This window comes from Nannospalax galili, unplaced genomic scaffold, assembly GCF_000622305.1.
Source record: "Nannospalax galili isolate Female #2095 unplaced genomic scaffold, S.galili_v1.0 scaffold34, whole genome shotgun sequence".
Taxonomy (NCBI): Eukaryota; Metazoa; Chordata; class Mammalia; order Rodentia; family Spalacidae; genus Nannospalax; species Nannospalax galili.
This window is the reverse complement of record NW_008338996.1, coordinates 666,265-682,537: the sequence shown is the minus strand read 5'-3', so window position 1 is coordinate 682,537 and position 16,273 is coordinate 666,265. Positions and strand designations below refer to the sequence as shown.

The 16,273-nt window shown below is 53.5% G+C and overlaps 1 protein-coding gene across 12 annotated transcripts in view; it reads left to right on the top strand.

Moving 5' to 3' along the window:
• Positions 1–14,952, top strand: part of Dab2ip (DAB2 interacting protein) — a 189,780-nt gene extending 174,828 nt beyond the window's left edge. For 7 of the 12 annotated variants that reach the window (XM_017798250.2, XM_017798257.2, XM_017798254.2 and 4 more), the window contains 6 exons: positions 1,261–1,439; positions 3,174–4,062; positions 4,676–4,828; positions 6,343–6,536; positions 11,149–11,236; positions 11,901–12,462. In XM_017798250.2, the coding sequence (XP_017653739.1) occupies positions 1,261–1,439; positions 3,174–4,062; positions 4,676–4,828; positions 6,343–6,536; positions 11,149–11,236; positions 11,901–12,068 (1,671 nt within the window). In that variant the 3' untranslated portion in view covers positions 12,069–12,462. Of the gene's footprint in view, positions 1–1,260; positions 1,440–3,173; positions 4,063–4,675; positions 4,829–6,342; positions 6,537–11,148; positions 11,237–11,900 lie in introns of all 12 variants that reach the window. The other 5 variants (XM_008833448.2, XM_017798249.1, XM_017798248.2 and 2 more) reach the window with 5 other exon arrangements.
• Positions 14,953–16,273: the final 1,321 nt, after the last annotated feature.

Here is a 16,273-nt window from a genome sequence, read left to right as displayed (position 1 = left end):
AAGACTTGGGTACCATTGGCTCCAACCCACACACTGAACCTGCCAGGAACCACTTTTTACCAGGATTCCAGGGGGTTACTTTATAAAAGTAAACACTGCTGACCCTGGACTGGAAGTCTACCTGTGTCTGGTCCCATACCTAGAGGTGACCACTGAATGCTTTGCCAAGCAGGCTTCTAGACTCGCATGCGGGCCTTCCTTTTCCTTTTGAAGTTGGTTTTCAAGTGAGATCTTAACTGTATACTGCCATTTGTGCCCCTGGTCCACTTTACAGGCATCTTTCCACATCAGTCTGTCCAGCATACCTCTGTGGCCTTTTTATCCACAGCAGGATATTCTTGTCACAAGAACAATTTACCAGTCCCCTAGTGGACTTCTCGGTAACCTCCTAGCTTTTCACTAATGCTGCTGCTGTTGAAATTGCAGACGGTTTTGCTCACTGACGGTTTTGCTCACTGACTGGGAAAGACCGAAGAGGTAGAGATGGAAAGGAAGACCCTCCTTTCCTCCAGTCCTGAGCCCTGTGCAGACTATACCAGCCATTCACTGCCACCACTTACTGAGCCCTTGGGCTGGTCACTGTACCGTGGACCTCAGAGCCAGGCAGGAAGTGCACAGGTGATAGTGTGTGACAAATATTTGAACTGGAGCTATTTGCCTCCACAAGTCTGAAGACTTTTACACTTTTACAGTCTCACAAGACTGAAGGTTTTTACACTTTTCCTTCATGCATTCATGCATAGATTTCCATTGCAGAAGTATTATCTACCTCCCTAGCTCAACCTAGTCTAGAATCTTCTGTGTCACATGTAAGCCATGACAGTTAGGTTCAGAAGAGCCTAAGTACCACCCTTTCTCTGGCCAACACCCCAGGGTACTTGGTGTCTGGCTTATTTCCACAGGCTCAGGTATCAGAAGGGGTCAGGTCCAGCCCTCTTCATAGAGTAGATAGTGGGAGGGGGATACCACAGATGCCTTTTGCTTGGAGTGTGGGATAGAGGCACTGGAAATGCTAGAATGTCTGCAGGGACACCAGGCCGGTGTGCCTTGCCCACCTGCCCCAGCAGCATTTGGAGCTGTATGTAACAAGGTGTAGAGAGCAACATCTCAGATTTGTGTCTGACTGGTGGTGGCCATGGCAGCCAGGGCTCTGCATTTCTCAAGAGCTCCTTGGTGACTTTGAACTCCAGTGAATGAGTCTTGCAGCATTCAGCCTCCCCCAGTGGCTCCCGTCACACCTGCCTTTTTCCATTTTTGCAGAGCATTGTGTCCAAACTAGGACCCTTGCCTCGGATCCTGAGAGATGTCCACACTGCCCTGAGCACCCCAGGCAGTGGACAACTCCCTGGGGCCAATGACCTGGCCTCCACACCAGGCTCAGGTAGCAGCAGCATCTCAGCTGGGCTACAGAAGATGGTGATTGAGAATGATCTCTCTGGGTAAGTGCTGCCAGGTGTGCTGGGTGTGGAGGGCATGCATGAGGCTAGGTGCAGCTCTTCTGTGGAATCAGATGAGGGAAAGGACGCCTTCTGATATTCATGAAACAAGCCTGGTGAGACCTAAATGTGTGGGCCAGGCCCTAAGGGGTGGACTTCCAGTTGGGATAAATCAGAGAATGCTTTTTGGAGGAGGAGGGTTGGTAGCTTTTATACCTTTTCGGGAAAATGGCATTTGACTTCTGGAGAAAACTTTTGTGGGTTCAAGGTCAAGCCCAAGCAAAGAGCTGAGAAAGAACCCATGTTTGGGAATGACCGCTGATTCCCAAATCCCTCAAGCATTTCCAGATGGCCTGTAAAGATACCCATTCTGGTATTTCCAGGGCTTTAGAAGATTAGCAACTACAGGCTTTGAGACACTCAGTCCTAGCTTCATTGAGCCCTGAGTCCCAGATGTAGCCACTCTGAACCTTAAACAGTGGAGTGAGAGGCAGATGCCTCTGAAAGTTTAAGGCAGAGGGAACCATTTTGTTAAGCTTGTAGTTTGTGTAAAACTGTATGCTTTACTCCTCCCTATGCCATTTCCTGCTGGAGGTCTCTCTTATACTAGTTCATGTGGATGAGGCTAGAGCCACAGAGTAGGGAGTGGGTCTTACTCCAGGGTGTCAGTAGCAGCCTCAGCTTTGGCACAGATAAGGGCAGTGAGAGCCAGATCTGGTGGGTGGTTATGCAGAGGATGCTGAGGTGCTAGCCCCCAAGCTCCTCAATGTTGTCTTGGAGCTCTTTAACCTGCCAAGTGAGGCAAGAAAGTCTCAAGGCTACAGTTCAGGTGAGAATACACCCAAGAGGCTGCAAGGTGGCCTGGCATGTGGGTGCCAAGGAGACCTGATCCAGGCCGGCCGCCCAGGCACCTAACCTCTCTTGCTTGGTGTGCTGCTGTGTCTAGCCCTTCCCTGCCCATGAGTGCTGTGGCCCTAAGTGGCTATGCCGTCTTGGCGTCTGTCCATCTGTGGTTCAGCTAAGTCTGCCCACATCAAACTCGCCATGTTTCTGCTGCTGCTCACCCACTCAGAACATTCTTCCCTAAATAATCCCCCCTCCCCCAACCTCTCTACAGTTGTGCTTGGCCTCTGGGAAAGGTCCAGGGTTAGACTGCAGCCAGGGCCTTGGTAGACTGAGGGACACTGGCTTGCTGCATGGTTCAGAACTGCCTGCCTGCTTCATGCCCTTGACAACTCTGATTCCCTGTTTTTGCCAGGAATGTCAGCCCCCGCCTGCCACTCAATCAGAATGGCAGCAGGAGGCAGGGCAGGGAGGTTTTGCCAGGCCCCCGCTAGGGTTATTAGATTAAGGAAAAAGAGGAAAGAGATAGAGGAAGCCCCAGTGACTTTGAAATTGGAGTTTGCGATTCAGGACCCATGGGTAACAGAGCTTCCAAGCCATGGACTTGAGTTGAGCTATGGGAGTTTCTAGAACATGCCACACTCCAGCATTCGTTGTCCCAAGATGCACTTGAGCAGGCAGAGGGCCTGCCTGGCAGCCCAGCCTGAACGAGGTAGAGGTTCTGTGTAGGAACAGCCACCTCACTACGGACCCTTCTGCCATCCAGCCTTCTCGCAACCCTGGCTCAAGGTGCCAGGCCCCAGCAGGTGGTGGTGCTATTGTTTCAGACCCACGTGGCTGGACTCACAGTTCTTCTTTCCCCTTCTTTCCCTGTGTGTGCTTGTCTCCCTGCAGTCTGATAGATTTCACCCGGTTACCGTCTCCAACCCCCGAAAACAAGGACTTGTTTTTTGTCACAAGGTCCTCCGGGGTCCAGCCCTCACCTGCCCGCAGCTCAAGCTACTCAGAAGCCAACGAACCTGATCTGCAGATGGCCAACGGCGGCAAGAGCCTGTCTATGGTGGACCTCCAGGATGCTCGCACGCTGGATGGGGAGGCGGGCTCCCCAGCAGGCCCCGATGCCCTCCCTACTGATGGGCAGATACCTGCAACTCAGCTGGTGGCTGGATGGCCAGCCCGGGCAGCCCCAGTGAGCCTGGCAGGGCTAGCCACAGTGCGGCGGGCAGGCCAGACACCAACCACACCAGGCACCTCTGAGGGTGCACCAGGCCGGCCCCAGTTGTTGGCCCCACTCTCCTTCCAGAACCCTGTGTACCAGATGGCAGCTGGACTGCCGCTGTCACCCCGCGGCCTCGGAGACTCAGGCTCTGAGGGCCACAGCTCCCTGAGCTCCCACAGCAACAGCGAAGAGCTAGCAGCTGCTGCCAAACTGGGAAGTTTCAGTGCTACTGCAGAGGAGCTGGCGAGGCGACCTGGTGAGCTGGCACGGCGGCAGATGTCACTGACTGAGAAGGGTGGCCAACCCACAGTGCCAAGACAGAACAGCGCTGGTCCCCAGCGGAGGATTGACCAGCCGCCACCCCCACCACCGCCACCACCTCCTGCTCCCCGGGGCAGGACACCTCCTACCTTGCTGAGCACCCTCCAGTACCCACGACCCTCAAGTGGAACCCTGGCGTCAGCATCACCGGACTGGCCTGGCCCTGGCGCCCGGCTGCGACAGCAGTCCTCCTCTTCTAAAGGAGACAGCCCAGAGCTGAAGCCCCGCGCCATTCACAAGCAGGTCAGCACTATGGGCAGGGGAGGGCGGGGCTCTTGGTCAGTGAGGAGTCACATCCCATGTCATGCTTCTCCTTGGTCATTTCACCTCACTTGCACCCCAGCTGCCATCCCATGCTGAGTGGGGCTCAGTCTGGCCCCATACACTGGCCCACCACATGCACTCCCCCTTCTTCTGGGAACCAGGGCCTCCGAGGCCTTAAGGAATGCCCAGGTCCTCTACCAGTTCCCCAAGGACAGGCTGGGCCAGGAAGCAAGGAGGGGTCCTGTCCATCTTCAGTCCATGCCTGTTACAAAGTAGCACAGATCCCAAACCCATTTGTCCTGCTCTGGTCCCCATACTTTCTGAAGCGCTCACATAAGCCGAACCTGCCCCTGGGTCTAACTATCAGGAGAGTGAACCATCCCTGCCACCCAAAGGCTTCAGCAAGATATGGGTGAATGTACAATAGGTTGGGTACCTCTTAGCCAGGCCCACCTCAGCACCTCAGTGGTGCTCAGGCTGTCTGGGAGGCAGGAGTTCTTAAGGAGGCACTCAAGCAGCTAGCAGTCCCCTCCCTTCCACCTGTGTCTCCCTCTGCCTCCCCACAGCCCCTCACAGCTGTGTTTCATTGTAGGGCCCTTCACCCGTGAGCCCCAATGCCCTGGACCGCACGGCCGCTTGGCTCTTGACCATGAATGCACAGTTGTTAGAAGACGAGGGCCTGGGCCCAGATCCCCCCCACAGGGATAGGCTAAGGAGTAAGGAGGAGCTCAGCCAAGCAGAAAAGGTAAAGCTGCGCCTGGGCAGGGTGGGCAGGGTGGGCTGCTTCCACCAGTGCTGGTGGGAGTCTCTCCCAAGAACCTTTGGTGAGGTGGCACTGCATGATCCTGTGATGACCAGTCCTCTCCCACCCCTGCCCCATGTGAAGACAGCAGTCAGTAAAATCTGGAAGGAAAGCAGCAAGGAGGACTTGACTTAGACCCAAGGTTTCCAGTACAGGCTGCACAGCAGTCACCTGAAAAGGGCTTGCATGTAGACTCCTGGGACAGGGTTGGAAGTGTAGGAGGGTCCCTTGCTGCCAGCTTGTGAGGCTCTGAGGCTTAAAGACTAGGTGTCAGAAAAGCCCCTAGAGACTCAGAAATGAGCCCGGGGCAGGGGTCCTGTGACTCCTGGGAGAACACCCACCCAAGCCTCAGGGCTTAGGGAGGGAACAGCAACTCACCAGGATGAGGGATGAGGCCACATGGCCCATTTCTTTCCTCTCAGGGGAAAAATGGACTCTAAAAGCTCACGGAAAAAAAACTCTAGATCTCACCCATCTAGCACTGCTGGGGCTGGCAGTAGGGTGCTTGGACTGCCCTCCAAAATCTTCAGTTGTCACGGTAGCTGCCCTGGATCCATGCTTTTCCTTGGAAGTCAAAGCCCAGGTAGATGGAGGAGCCAGAGTAAGACCCTTCCCTCCCCTCAAGGAAAGCAGCCACCTCCTCCCTTGTTAGTGAGTGCCCCTACCCCAAGGATCCGAAGAGGGCCTATTACAGCCTCCTGAGCAGGGCCCCCAGGGTCAGGGTGGCAACACTTCCTGTCTCCCACCTCAGGGGAGTCCATCTCCATGCTGCATTTGCTGCCTGCCACCACCCTTGGTCCACTGCATTCACCTGCTTTCCCCCAGTCTGTGAACGGAACCTGGGGACCTGGTGCCTGGTGTGCCCAGAGCCAGGGTTAGGAGGAAAGTGAGGAGGCCTGGCTTCACCCCAGGCTCCCTGCCTACCTCACCGTCTGGGTCTCTTGCTCTGTTATGAGGCCCCTCTCTGTACAGAGACCTTGGGTGCCTCTTGCAACACCTGCAACTTTCCAACAGGCTCACACTTTTCTCCCCAGAAGCTGAGCTCAGTCACACTGGGGAGCCGAGCCACCTTGTTTTGCTTCCCTCTTACCATCTCATTTCCCTACTGCCACCTCGTTCCTGTGCTCTTCTGGTCAGGTAGAGGCTGGGGGGCTACAGTTTAACTTTGTTAGTTGGTTGCTCCCCATGGGACTTGTCACCACCCCTAAGCCTCACGGCCCTTCCTGTGGGGCCACCTCCCTCTCGGGTCTTGAGTCTTCACCCTCTGCCTGACTCAGACTACACAGGTCAGGCTGGGAAGGGAGTAGAGCGACCTCTGGGAGCCACAGGCTCGAGTCTCATCACAGCTGCTGGGCCATACCCCTTTGGGCTCATTTCTGCCCTGCACTCTGCTCTGGCTGATGTGGCTGTGCTCTCTGTCCTGGGTGCTGTGCCCATGGCACGCTGCCCCCTGGCAGGACCTTGCAGTGCTGCAAGACAAGCTGCGAATCTCCACCAAGAAGCTGGAGGAATATGAGACCCTGTTCAAGTGCCAGGAAGAGACAACACAGAAGCTGGTGCTGGAGTACCAGGCACGGCTGGAGGAGGGTGAGGAGCGGCTGCGGCGGCAGCAGGAGGACAAGGACATCCAGATGAAGGGCATCATTAGCAGGTGAGGCCTATCTGCCCACTGGTCTCAACAGGTCACAGGCCTGTGGCAAGCTTTAGCCTGGCCTATGGGAGTTGCTTCTCCACTGAGGAAGAAGCAGAGGGAAGGCAGTGTGCTTAGTGACAGGACAGCGGGAGCACAGGGAAGGGGGTGAAGCTCTACCAGCCAGTGCCAGCCCCTAGAAGTTGGATTGTCTTGGCAAGCTCTTAGAGGATTAGAAAGCTGGATTTGAGTTGCTAGGCAGGACAGTGAGGACCCATTGCGGGGAAAGGAAGTAGGTGAAGTGGGGAGGACGACAGAGCATCTGGGTGTGCGTGTGTCAGGGTGCCAGCTGTGGATAGAGGACAGTTTGGGTGGGGAAGGGAGAGGGTGGCCATGCCAGCTTAGATCTGTTGTTTCCAGTGTCTGAGTTATCTGAGGAGGGTTCTGAGGTCAGTGGAAGCTCTAACTCTGACTAGGGATAGCATGGGTATGCCGTCCCTGGTGTCTGCCAATAGCCAGTACAGTCCAAGTGCAGCGTCCAGGCCACCTACCAAGTCCCAGTCCTTGGAGCTTCCTCACTGCAGTAACATCAGGTGTAAGGAGAGAGGTGTGGGTTTTAGAGCTTGTTTGCCTTGCCTAAGGCCCCTCACCTGGACAGACTGAGCAGGTATGAGGTAGATAAAATACTTCCTCTTTTGTTTACAGCACAAACCCTTCCCAAATCCCTCTTGCTTAAACCACCTGTTCCCTCCCCTGTTGTTTTCTGTATTATAAATGATTAGCAGAGCACAACCCAGGGGACTGGACACCTGCTGTCCCCCGACCTCCTGCTCTGCTCTTGGCACCTGTGTGCATGTTTCTGCTTCCTTTTCCTGTGTCCATTCTCTCAGGTACATACTCTCCTGAATCCATGGCTTCCTTGACACATTTATTTCTGCTGGCCAGTCCTGGTATATTTTCTCATGAGTGTAGATGTCATTACGAGAGTGGTTTAGTACTTGCTCAGGTCTTCATATCCTTATGCTCTTTTGCCTGCTTGCATCATTCTCACTTGTTGAGAAAGGGATAGCTCAGGCATCTAATCCTGATTGTAGATTTTTCTATCATATCTACACACTCAACCCTTTTGTGCAGTCCACTTGTCCTTCTATAACAAAATACCTTAACTGAATTATAAACTTGCGTACAATTGTGAAGGCTGCAGTGTCCAAGACCAAGATGCCAGCAGATTTAGCATAGCTCCTTCAGAGGGCAGAAGTGGTAGACAAACTCCCTCCGGCTTTTATAAGGGCACTAACCCTATTCATGAGGACAAAGGCCTCAGGACCTGACCACTCCCCAGAGGGCACCACCTCTTCATAATACCACTTTGGGGGTTAGGGTTCAGCTGCACTGTGGATGTGGACACCAACATTCAGACCATAGCACCCATCACCTTATTGTGGTCTACTTTTATCTAAAAATGTCTGTTTTAGATGGAGTGTTTAAGCCATTTACATTTAATGCAATCAGTGTGATTTTTTTTTTCTTCTTAATGAGTATTGCTTGCATGTATGTGAGTACACCCATGTCATGCAATGGCACGGAGGTCAGAAGGGGGCTTCGGATTCCCCTGGAACTAGAGTTAAGGACAGTTCGTAGCCACCATGTGGGTGCTGGGAATCGAGATTTTTTTAAAAATTATTTTTATTTTATGTGTATGAGTATATTTGCCTGCATGTATGTGAGTGCACCTGTGTCATGCAATGGCACGGAGGTCAGAAGGGGGCTTCGGATTCCCCTGGAACTAGAGTTAAGGACAGTTCGTAGCCACCATGTGGGTGCTGGGAATCGACTGCAAGAGCAGTCAGTGCTCTTAACCACTGAGCCATCTCTCCAGCCTCCAGTGTGATTATTTTTAAACCTAGTATCCTATTTGTTACTTTGATTCCATTCTCCTTTTGGTTTCTTAGCCATCTCTCTCTCTGCTACTTTGGGGTCCGGGTCGGCAAGTTTTCCATAAAGGGCAGATAAGTGTCAGACTTTGTGGCCCAAAGGGTCTTACTACCCTTTTTCAGCTGGTGTTCTATCAGCACTGTGTGATATGTTTACAGAAAGGGACAGTGGTTAGACTTGACCTCCACCCCTAGGCTGCCCTGTTTTTTGTTTCTCTGTACTTATGCCTTTTCTCTACTTGGTTTTTTCAGGCTAATGGTATAATTAAGTGCTTATCTGGGATGCTGAGACCCTTGATTTTATTTCCAACACAAGATTTTTAAACGTTACTGTGTGTGTGTGTGTCTATATAGGCTTTTCGGAGTCAGCTCTCTTCCACCATGGGTTGTGGGAATTGAACTCAGGTTGTCAGGCTTGTGTGGCAAGTTCTTTTACTTGCTGGCCTGCCTGCCAGTGTTTTATTACCCACTGTCAACATCTTTACAGTCTGATTTTAACATACCTGGTGTGCTTTTGTTTCTTGGGTATGTTTTTCTTGGATTTTAGGTACTAGCCCTGCTTCCCCTTTCTGTGACTCCTATCACACGCCTTCACATGTACTGTGGGCCGCTCTGTACTGGTTCCCAGCTGATTCTTAGTTTTCTTTCTCCCGTGTTTTGAGATATATTTTTGTATTACTTGGGGGGGGGATTGAACCAAAGCCTTATACAAGCTAGATAAGTTCTCTGCCACTGTTGTACCCTGACCTTTTATTAAATTGAATTTTTTGTGAAGTTCATACATTGTGATCATATTTAGACCTCCTTCCCTATGGATACCCCTTGTGTAGCCCCTCCTTTGTACTTTGAGACAGGGCCTATTCTATTGCTTGAGCTGTCCTTGGGTAGGTCTTGAACTTAGGGTCCTCCTGCTTCTGTCTGCCTAGTAGCTGGGCTTGCAGCCTGCACCGTGAGCCTGGTTAGACGCTCTTTATGCTGTCTGGGATTTCTGTTGTCCTCTTTAGTGTCTGCTGTTAATCGTTTTTACTTCAGATACTTATTTTTCACCTCTAGAGTTTTATTTGGTTGAAGTTTTTTTTTTCCTCATACTGAAAATTTAAGAGGCATGTAGAATGTCTATGTAATAGCTATTTTAATGTCATTACCTACTAATTCTATCATCTGACATGAGTCTTTTTCCTTAATTTTTCTCCTGATTATAGGTTTTATTTCCCTGTATCTGTGTCCTTGGCAGTTTTGGTTGGATGCCAGGCATTGTGAATTTTACACAGAAAATACTAGAGGTTTTGTGTTTACTTACATTGGTGATCTGTTCTGGGATCTACACACAGAGACTGCCTTGAATCGGCTGCATCCTTGCAGGCTCACTCTGAGCTTTGCTAGGTAGGGTAGGGCCTGCAGGCCTGGCCTTACTTGATTGCACCGTTGACACAGGTTCCTGTCAGGATTCACCATTCAGTCCCCTGTAGCCCAACATTCCCCTCTAGCTGGAGGGGAGGGGAGCCCCTTCCTGGGGTGCTGCACCTTCACCATGGTCCCTGCCCTGCCTGCTGTTTGCTTACCTGTGTGCAGGCGGGTGTCAGGATTCCCGCAGACTTAAAGGGAGTAGAGTTCATCTCTGCCTGGTACTCTGCCCTAGGAATTCTCCACCTCGACCCTTCTGAACTTGTCACCTTAATCCCAGGGCTTCCCAGCCTCCCCTCTGCTCTCTGGCCTTGAGCTTGGCTTCCTTAGCACTTTCCCTTCCCTTAGGCATCAGTGTTCCTCACAGGCTGTTAGTGCCTGAAGACCTTTGTCAGATACGGTATCATTTTCCGGTTTGTTTGCTTCCGGCAGGAGTGCAAACCCAGCTTCCTAATATAATTTTGTTTTTACTGTCTGAGCCCTCCCACCCATTAAAAGCTTTTCTCAGTGTCTTAACTATCCTGGAGCCAGGAACCCACCGTAGCTAATTTACTATACCCCTTCCTCCTGGTCAGGGCTCCTGACCCCTGCACATCTCCTGTGCCTCTGTGAGAGCAGGGAAGAGCCTGATGGGCTGGAAAAGTTGAAGGAAGTGAGACCTAGAGGGAGGTGGGCTTCTCCGACAAGAGCATGTGGGGTGAGATGGGTGTGCTGAGGCCAGAGCCTGCAAAACTTTTGGATCCCAGAGCAGGCAGGACTGGTCCTGCGCCAATCAGTGGCCTGGGAGGCAGGCAACCTAGAGTGTGTGTCTGGGAGCCGTGGTGAGTAAGTAACATAGGACATCAGGTACGGCCCATTGAGATGTTACCCCAGGACTGAGAAAGATGAAGACTGAAGGTCCAAGGAGGGAGCATCGTGGCACCAGAGCATGTGCCCAGGGAGCTTCTCACATCTGCTTCGCCCCCTCTCTTGCAGACTGTGCCTGCAGAGTCCCTACCACCTCAGTGATGGGAGAGCAGGGTCCTATAGGACCTTCATTCTGCTCACTCGAGCCATGAATCATGTGACATGGCCTTACCCTACCCTCGTTTCTTGGCAGCACATGGGAAAAGGACAGCCCCAAAGTACAGAGCTGGGAGTGGAGGGTTGAGGTTAGGGCAGAGCAACCCAGCTGTGTTGGAGACAGCTGAGGGCCTCGGCCATCTCCTAGCATGTCCTGTCTGTGTGTGATGTCTTTCTACAACCCCTCATCTCCTCCTTATAGTGCCAACCGACTGTCCTGTCTCTGGTCACAGGTTGATGTCCGTGGAGGAGGAGCTGAAGAAGGACCACGCTGAGATGCAAGCAGCTGTAGACTCTAAGCAGAAGATCATTGATGCCCAGGTGGGGGCTCTGGCCACAGGTGTTAGAGGACCTGGGATAGAGAAAGGGACTTGGACTTTGTCATCCTCAGTCATACCTCATTGCAGAATCTGAGAACTGGATCCCAGGGACTCTGAGAAGCCTGTGGTCTAGCACAGGGCGTGAAAAAGGAACAGTCAGCCCCTCCCCCACTGGGCTGCTTTGGTGGGCGATATCTTTCACAGGGATGAGGTGTTGACCAGTGGGAATGGAGAAGGCAGGGCTGGAGGAGGTGACAGCAAGCTGGGCAGAGGAACTGTGGAGAGGAGAGACATGCCAGGGGCTCTGGCCTCCAGTCCCTTCCCTCAAGACTCCTAATGAACCAGGATTTGGCAGGCCTCCTCAGATTGTAAACTACACAGCCTGGGAGTTCTGACCTCTGGTTGCCTCACATTCACAAATGCAAGCGTGCCTACCTTTGGGCCTCAGGTAGCCATAACTCCACTTTAGCTGTCTAGGTCTAAGGTGGCACAGAACCTCCTCCATTTGGTGCCAGCCACTCCACAGCCTGGGGCTTTCCCATGCTTGACAAGTACACACCCCAGGCTTCCTTCTCCAGTGCCCATAGACAGTCCTTTGCAAACCATGGTCCTCTCTGCAGCCCAGAGCCCATCCTGGGTCCCACTAATGTTTTCCTTGCCCACAGGAAAAGCGCATCGCCTCCCTGGATGCTGCCAATGCCCGCCTCATGAGTGCCCTGACGCAGCTGAAAGAGAGGTACAGCATGCAAGCCCGTAACGGCGTCTCCCCCACCAACCCCACCAAATTGCAGATTACTGAGAACGGCGAGTTCAGAAACAGCAGCAATTGCTAACCTGCCTGAGGAGGGAGGAACCTCCCCAAGGAGAGGGAGACTGTGGTGGTCCAGGGCAGGGTCTCGGTCAGGAAGCTCCCCACAGTTGCAGACTGTGTGGGTGGCAGGAGGCCGAGGCGCTCCCCTCCCCTCGCCCATTGTCCAGGAGGCAGTGGAGGGAGCACAGAGACTGATGCAGTGCAAGGCTGCGGGCACAGCGCTCCCCTTCTCTTCGGCCGCCCGCCTGTGCAGCGGTTTGGGTAGAGGCAGCAGAGACTGCACGCGGGGGAGTGGGGACAGCCTGGAGGGAGGCCTGCCACACATGTCTGTTGGTTGTTGAATTTGGTATGTGTCACCTTTTCCTCCTTGACCAGCCATGTGCATGTACCCCATACCCTGTGCCAGAGAGGGAGCTGCCTGGAGAGGGGTCAAGTAAGGGCTGGGGTCACTTCTGTGGGTTCCTCTCACCTCCTGGGGCCCGGGACTCTGGCCACCAGGCCTCTGCTCCAGGGGACATGGCACTGATGAGGTTGTCTGCAGGCAGGAAGACAATGGGGAGGACACAGGTATTGATTCTGTGGCCCCTGCTCATCTCTGCCACTGCATGCTGCCCATCAGGGACCTCCTGTCTGTGTAGAACTGAAGGTTTATCCTGCCCCCATGCCTGCCCCAGACTTGCCACCCTCCACCTCTGTCCCTTCCATAGTTACATTGCCAGTGAGGATCATCACACTTTCTCTTGTGGGCCCTCATAGCTGTGGGAGGATCCTGGGCCTGGGCTCATCTCTTGGGGCTCCCAGAAGCCAGAGAGCTGGGCAGAGCTGGCCAGGTGGCACCGTGCATTGTAGCTGCCTTTTCCAGGGGCCCAGTGCATCCACAGGCACAGTGGCCCTGTGGGGAGTGGCCAGCTGGTGCTCACCCCGAAAAGGTGATCTTTTCTCTGATGGTTTAAAAGAAAAATTTTAAGGCCTGCAGGCCCTTAGAAGGTGGATAACTGTGATTTTTTTTCCTTTCACAGTATGCATTAGAAACAAAAGCCCGCTTGCTCGCTTGCTGGAACACTGGGGCCTTTTAAATTGAGCGTGCGCACTGCATGGGAAATAGCAGCCCTGGAGGATGTTAGACTTGCTCCCTCTCCAAGACAGCAGCAGCCTGCACCAGGCCCCGTGTGTGCAGCCGCCTCTCCTCACCCTTCCAGGCCCCAGCCAAGGACCCAGGCACTGCAGGCAGGGGAGGGGCATACCCCGCAGCTGGGGCTGGTTTTCCTCAGCTCTAGGCTGTTCTGTAGCATATCTGCCCCTCCCTCCTTTGCAGGACAGAGATGGGCAGGAGCTTGGGTCTCTCTCGGCCCTCATCTGTTCCCATGCCCTAGAATCTAAGCCCTGGTTCTAGGTGACCTAGGACAGGAGCTGGGGCCTTTACCCATAGAACCAGGGCTAAGTGAGCTGACCTCTGCCCCTGGAGTCCCCATTAGGAAGGGTGGAAGTACTAGAGGGGTGGCCTAGCCATGCTGCACCCCATCCTCAGCCCATGGATAGGCAAAGGCTAATGCTCTGGGAGGGGTTTTTAGATGTAACCTACAACCCAGTTAGGCTGCAGACAGATGCTGGGGCAGGAGAGAGGGCTCAGCCATCAAGGGTCAGAGACTTCAGGGAGGAAGGAGGTGGGGCCAAGGTCCTACCCCTGCCCCTTCCTGCCCTGCTCCTGTTCACACCCCTGGCACCTGTGAGTTTCAGGGAGGCCTCTTGGGCAGGGCCTGGCCTGGGTCTTGTCCTTCCTCTACCCAGGGAGCCCTGCTTTCCTCCCCTCCCACTTTCGCCCATGCCTCATAAAGTGACCTCGGACTGAGCGCCTCCTAGCAATATGGGGATCCCCAGGCCTGGACAGGAAGGCGCAGGGCCAGACGCCGTGGCCCTTTCGAGGGGTTGTTAGCTCTCGGGCCGAGAGCCTTATTTACCTAGTGCAAAAACTGTAAAAGTGTACAGACTCTCCACAGATTTTTATCTTAATTGCAAGTCTGCCGATTTTTGTAAATGTTCTTGGTGTTTGACTGTAATGGAACTATTTCACCCAAGGGATGTACATAGTCCTTTAGTCCTGGTGCTGCAAGGGCTGGCCCGGACCGCTGCTCTCATGGTTGGTATTGTAGCCTAGAGATCGGTGCTGGGCAGGACGAAGAGCTTTGAGATCTGGTGTATCTCTTTCCTGCCCAGGGCATTGATTTGTTGGCTTTACAGTATGCTGCTGAGAGAGAGGCTGATGGGGGCAGGTGCCCTCAGTGGGGCCAGCAAAGCATCCTTCTGCCCATAGCCTCTGCTTACAGCCAGGGCTGGGATTGCCAGAGGCCCTGAGGGAAGGACAGTCCCTTCTCAGGGAAGACCAAGCCCCAAGGCTCCCTGGCCACCATGACCTGGGCTCTGCAGGAGAGAGCTGCCCCTTCCCCTGCTAACACAGAAACCTGACATTTTTGCTCAACTTGTATGTTCAGGGTGAAGGAAACTGCCAAACTCCCTTTGAGCGAAGACTTTCTCTGACTGCCCAGGAGGGGGTGGGGACCAGGGCCAGTGCCCCACATGTAACCCCAGCACCTGCCCAAGGGACACCACTCCCTCAAACCCATCTGTCTGGGAGCCAGACTGTCCAGGGAACCAGCCCCTCTTTTCTACACACTTGGCCACAAAGCCACCCCTGTTCCCCCACCACACCCAGGTTCTCCCATTTTGTAAGTATGTGAAAAGAAAAAAAATGCAAATGTCAAGAGTTGGCTGGAGTTGCTCCTTTAGCCATGACTTTTAACCATGTAATAATGTACAGAGAAGTTGTTGGTGTTCTAAGACTCTGTGTGGCTGTGCAATTTCTGTACATTTGCAATTAGAAATATTAAAGATTTATTTAGCTATTTTAAGCCTGTCTCGCCTCTCCATTCAGCTACGTTCTGGTGATTTCACATGGGTGACTGAGTGACTGATGCTGTTCTTTTCCAGCCACAGCCCCTCACTGAGTGAGCTGGGGTTACCCCCCCTTCTCCAGAGTTTGTCTGCACCAGGTAGTGGAGCAGCTGATCTCTTAAAGACCCTCCTCTGGCTTCCATGTGCTGGGAAGAGGTCTTTGTTGGCCCTACTGCTTCCAGGGAGAGAGAGCAGCCCCTTCTCTGCTCCCCCAGAGCATGGTTCTGCATGAAGTCCTGTACCGCCCACTATATCCTGGCCACAGGAGGGATAAGACCAGGGAGAGCAGAGGGTTGGCCTAGGGTCAGTGAGTCAAATTGAGTCAACTAAGTGTTTCCAAGCTTTCAGCACCTGGAAAGGTCAACATGGCCCCTTCCTGAGTCAGACCCACCAGCAAAATGGCCCAGAGTTGGGAATAAAGCGGCCTGAAGCACTTCAGTAGCACCCGCTGTGTGAGAATCTTGCATGCCTGGGCCTTTGCCCAGGATTTATCAGCATTTGGGGGGGGGGGGTCTCATCATCTTTCAGTGTGTAATAGTTATGGATGGCACACACGGGCAGCCCAGCTATACAGTGGCAACAGCATGCACAAGCCCAAACCCTCAGAAATGGTACAGGCGTGGACTGAGGTTCTGCTGACAGGTATGTGTGTGGTCAGATCAGCAGTTGAAACACTGGGTCGCTATCTCCAGCTGGCGACTGAGGCCCTGGTTCTCCAGCATTTCAAGAGAAGCCCTGGCTGGAGCTGTTCCTGTTCTTGTCTCTGGAGCTGTTCCTGTTCTTGTCTCTGGAGCCAAAGGGAGGTGAGATGCATTGGCGCCACCAGCCAGAGCAGCCCACCTTTGTCACCTGTCCAACACCTGGGCCGCCTCCCTCCTCTCCCGACTGGCCACTCCTGAGGTCCACCCTGGGTTATCATCCCTCCTGCCCCAGCCTCTGGGCCTTTACCTTTGTCCAGCTCTCATTGTCCAGGGCACCCATCATACTAGCCTTTTCTCCAAGCCTGTCATGTCCTCAGTCCTGGGTCCATCCAACTTCAGTGCTATGTGTGGCTGAGCCTTGCATATTGTTCCATGCCCCTATAGTGTCTGTCTCCTGGTTAATCCAAGCTTGTCACCCACATGCTAGCTGTCCCCTATGAGAGCCAGGCTTTCTACTATATAGGGGTCCCCAACCTCCCCAGGCCCACTCCTAGCCGTCCTGGACCTCAGCACTCCACAAAGGCACAGGTGTCCTGTTTCCCAAGGCAGTCCCCAGCAGGTCTCTACACCCCTCTGC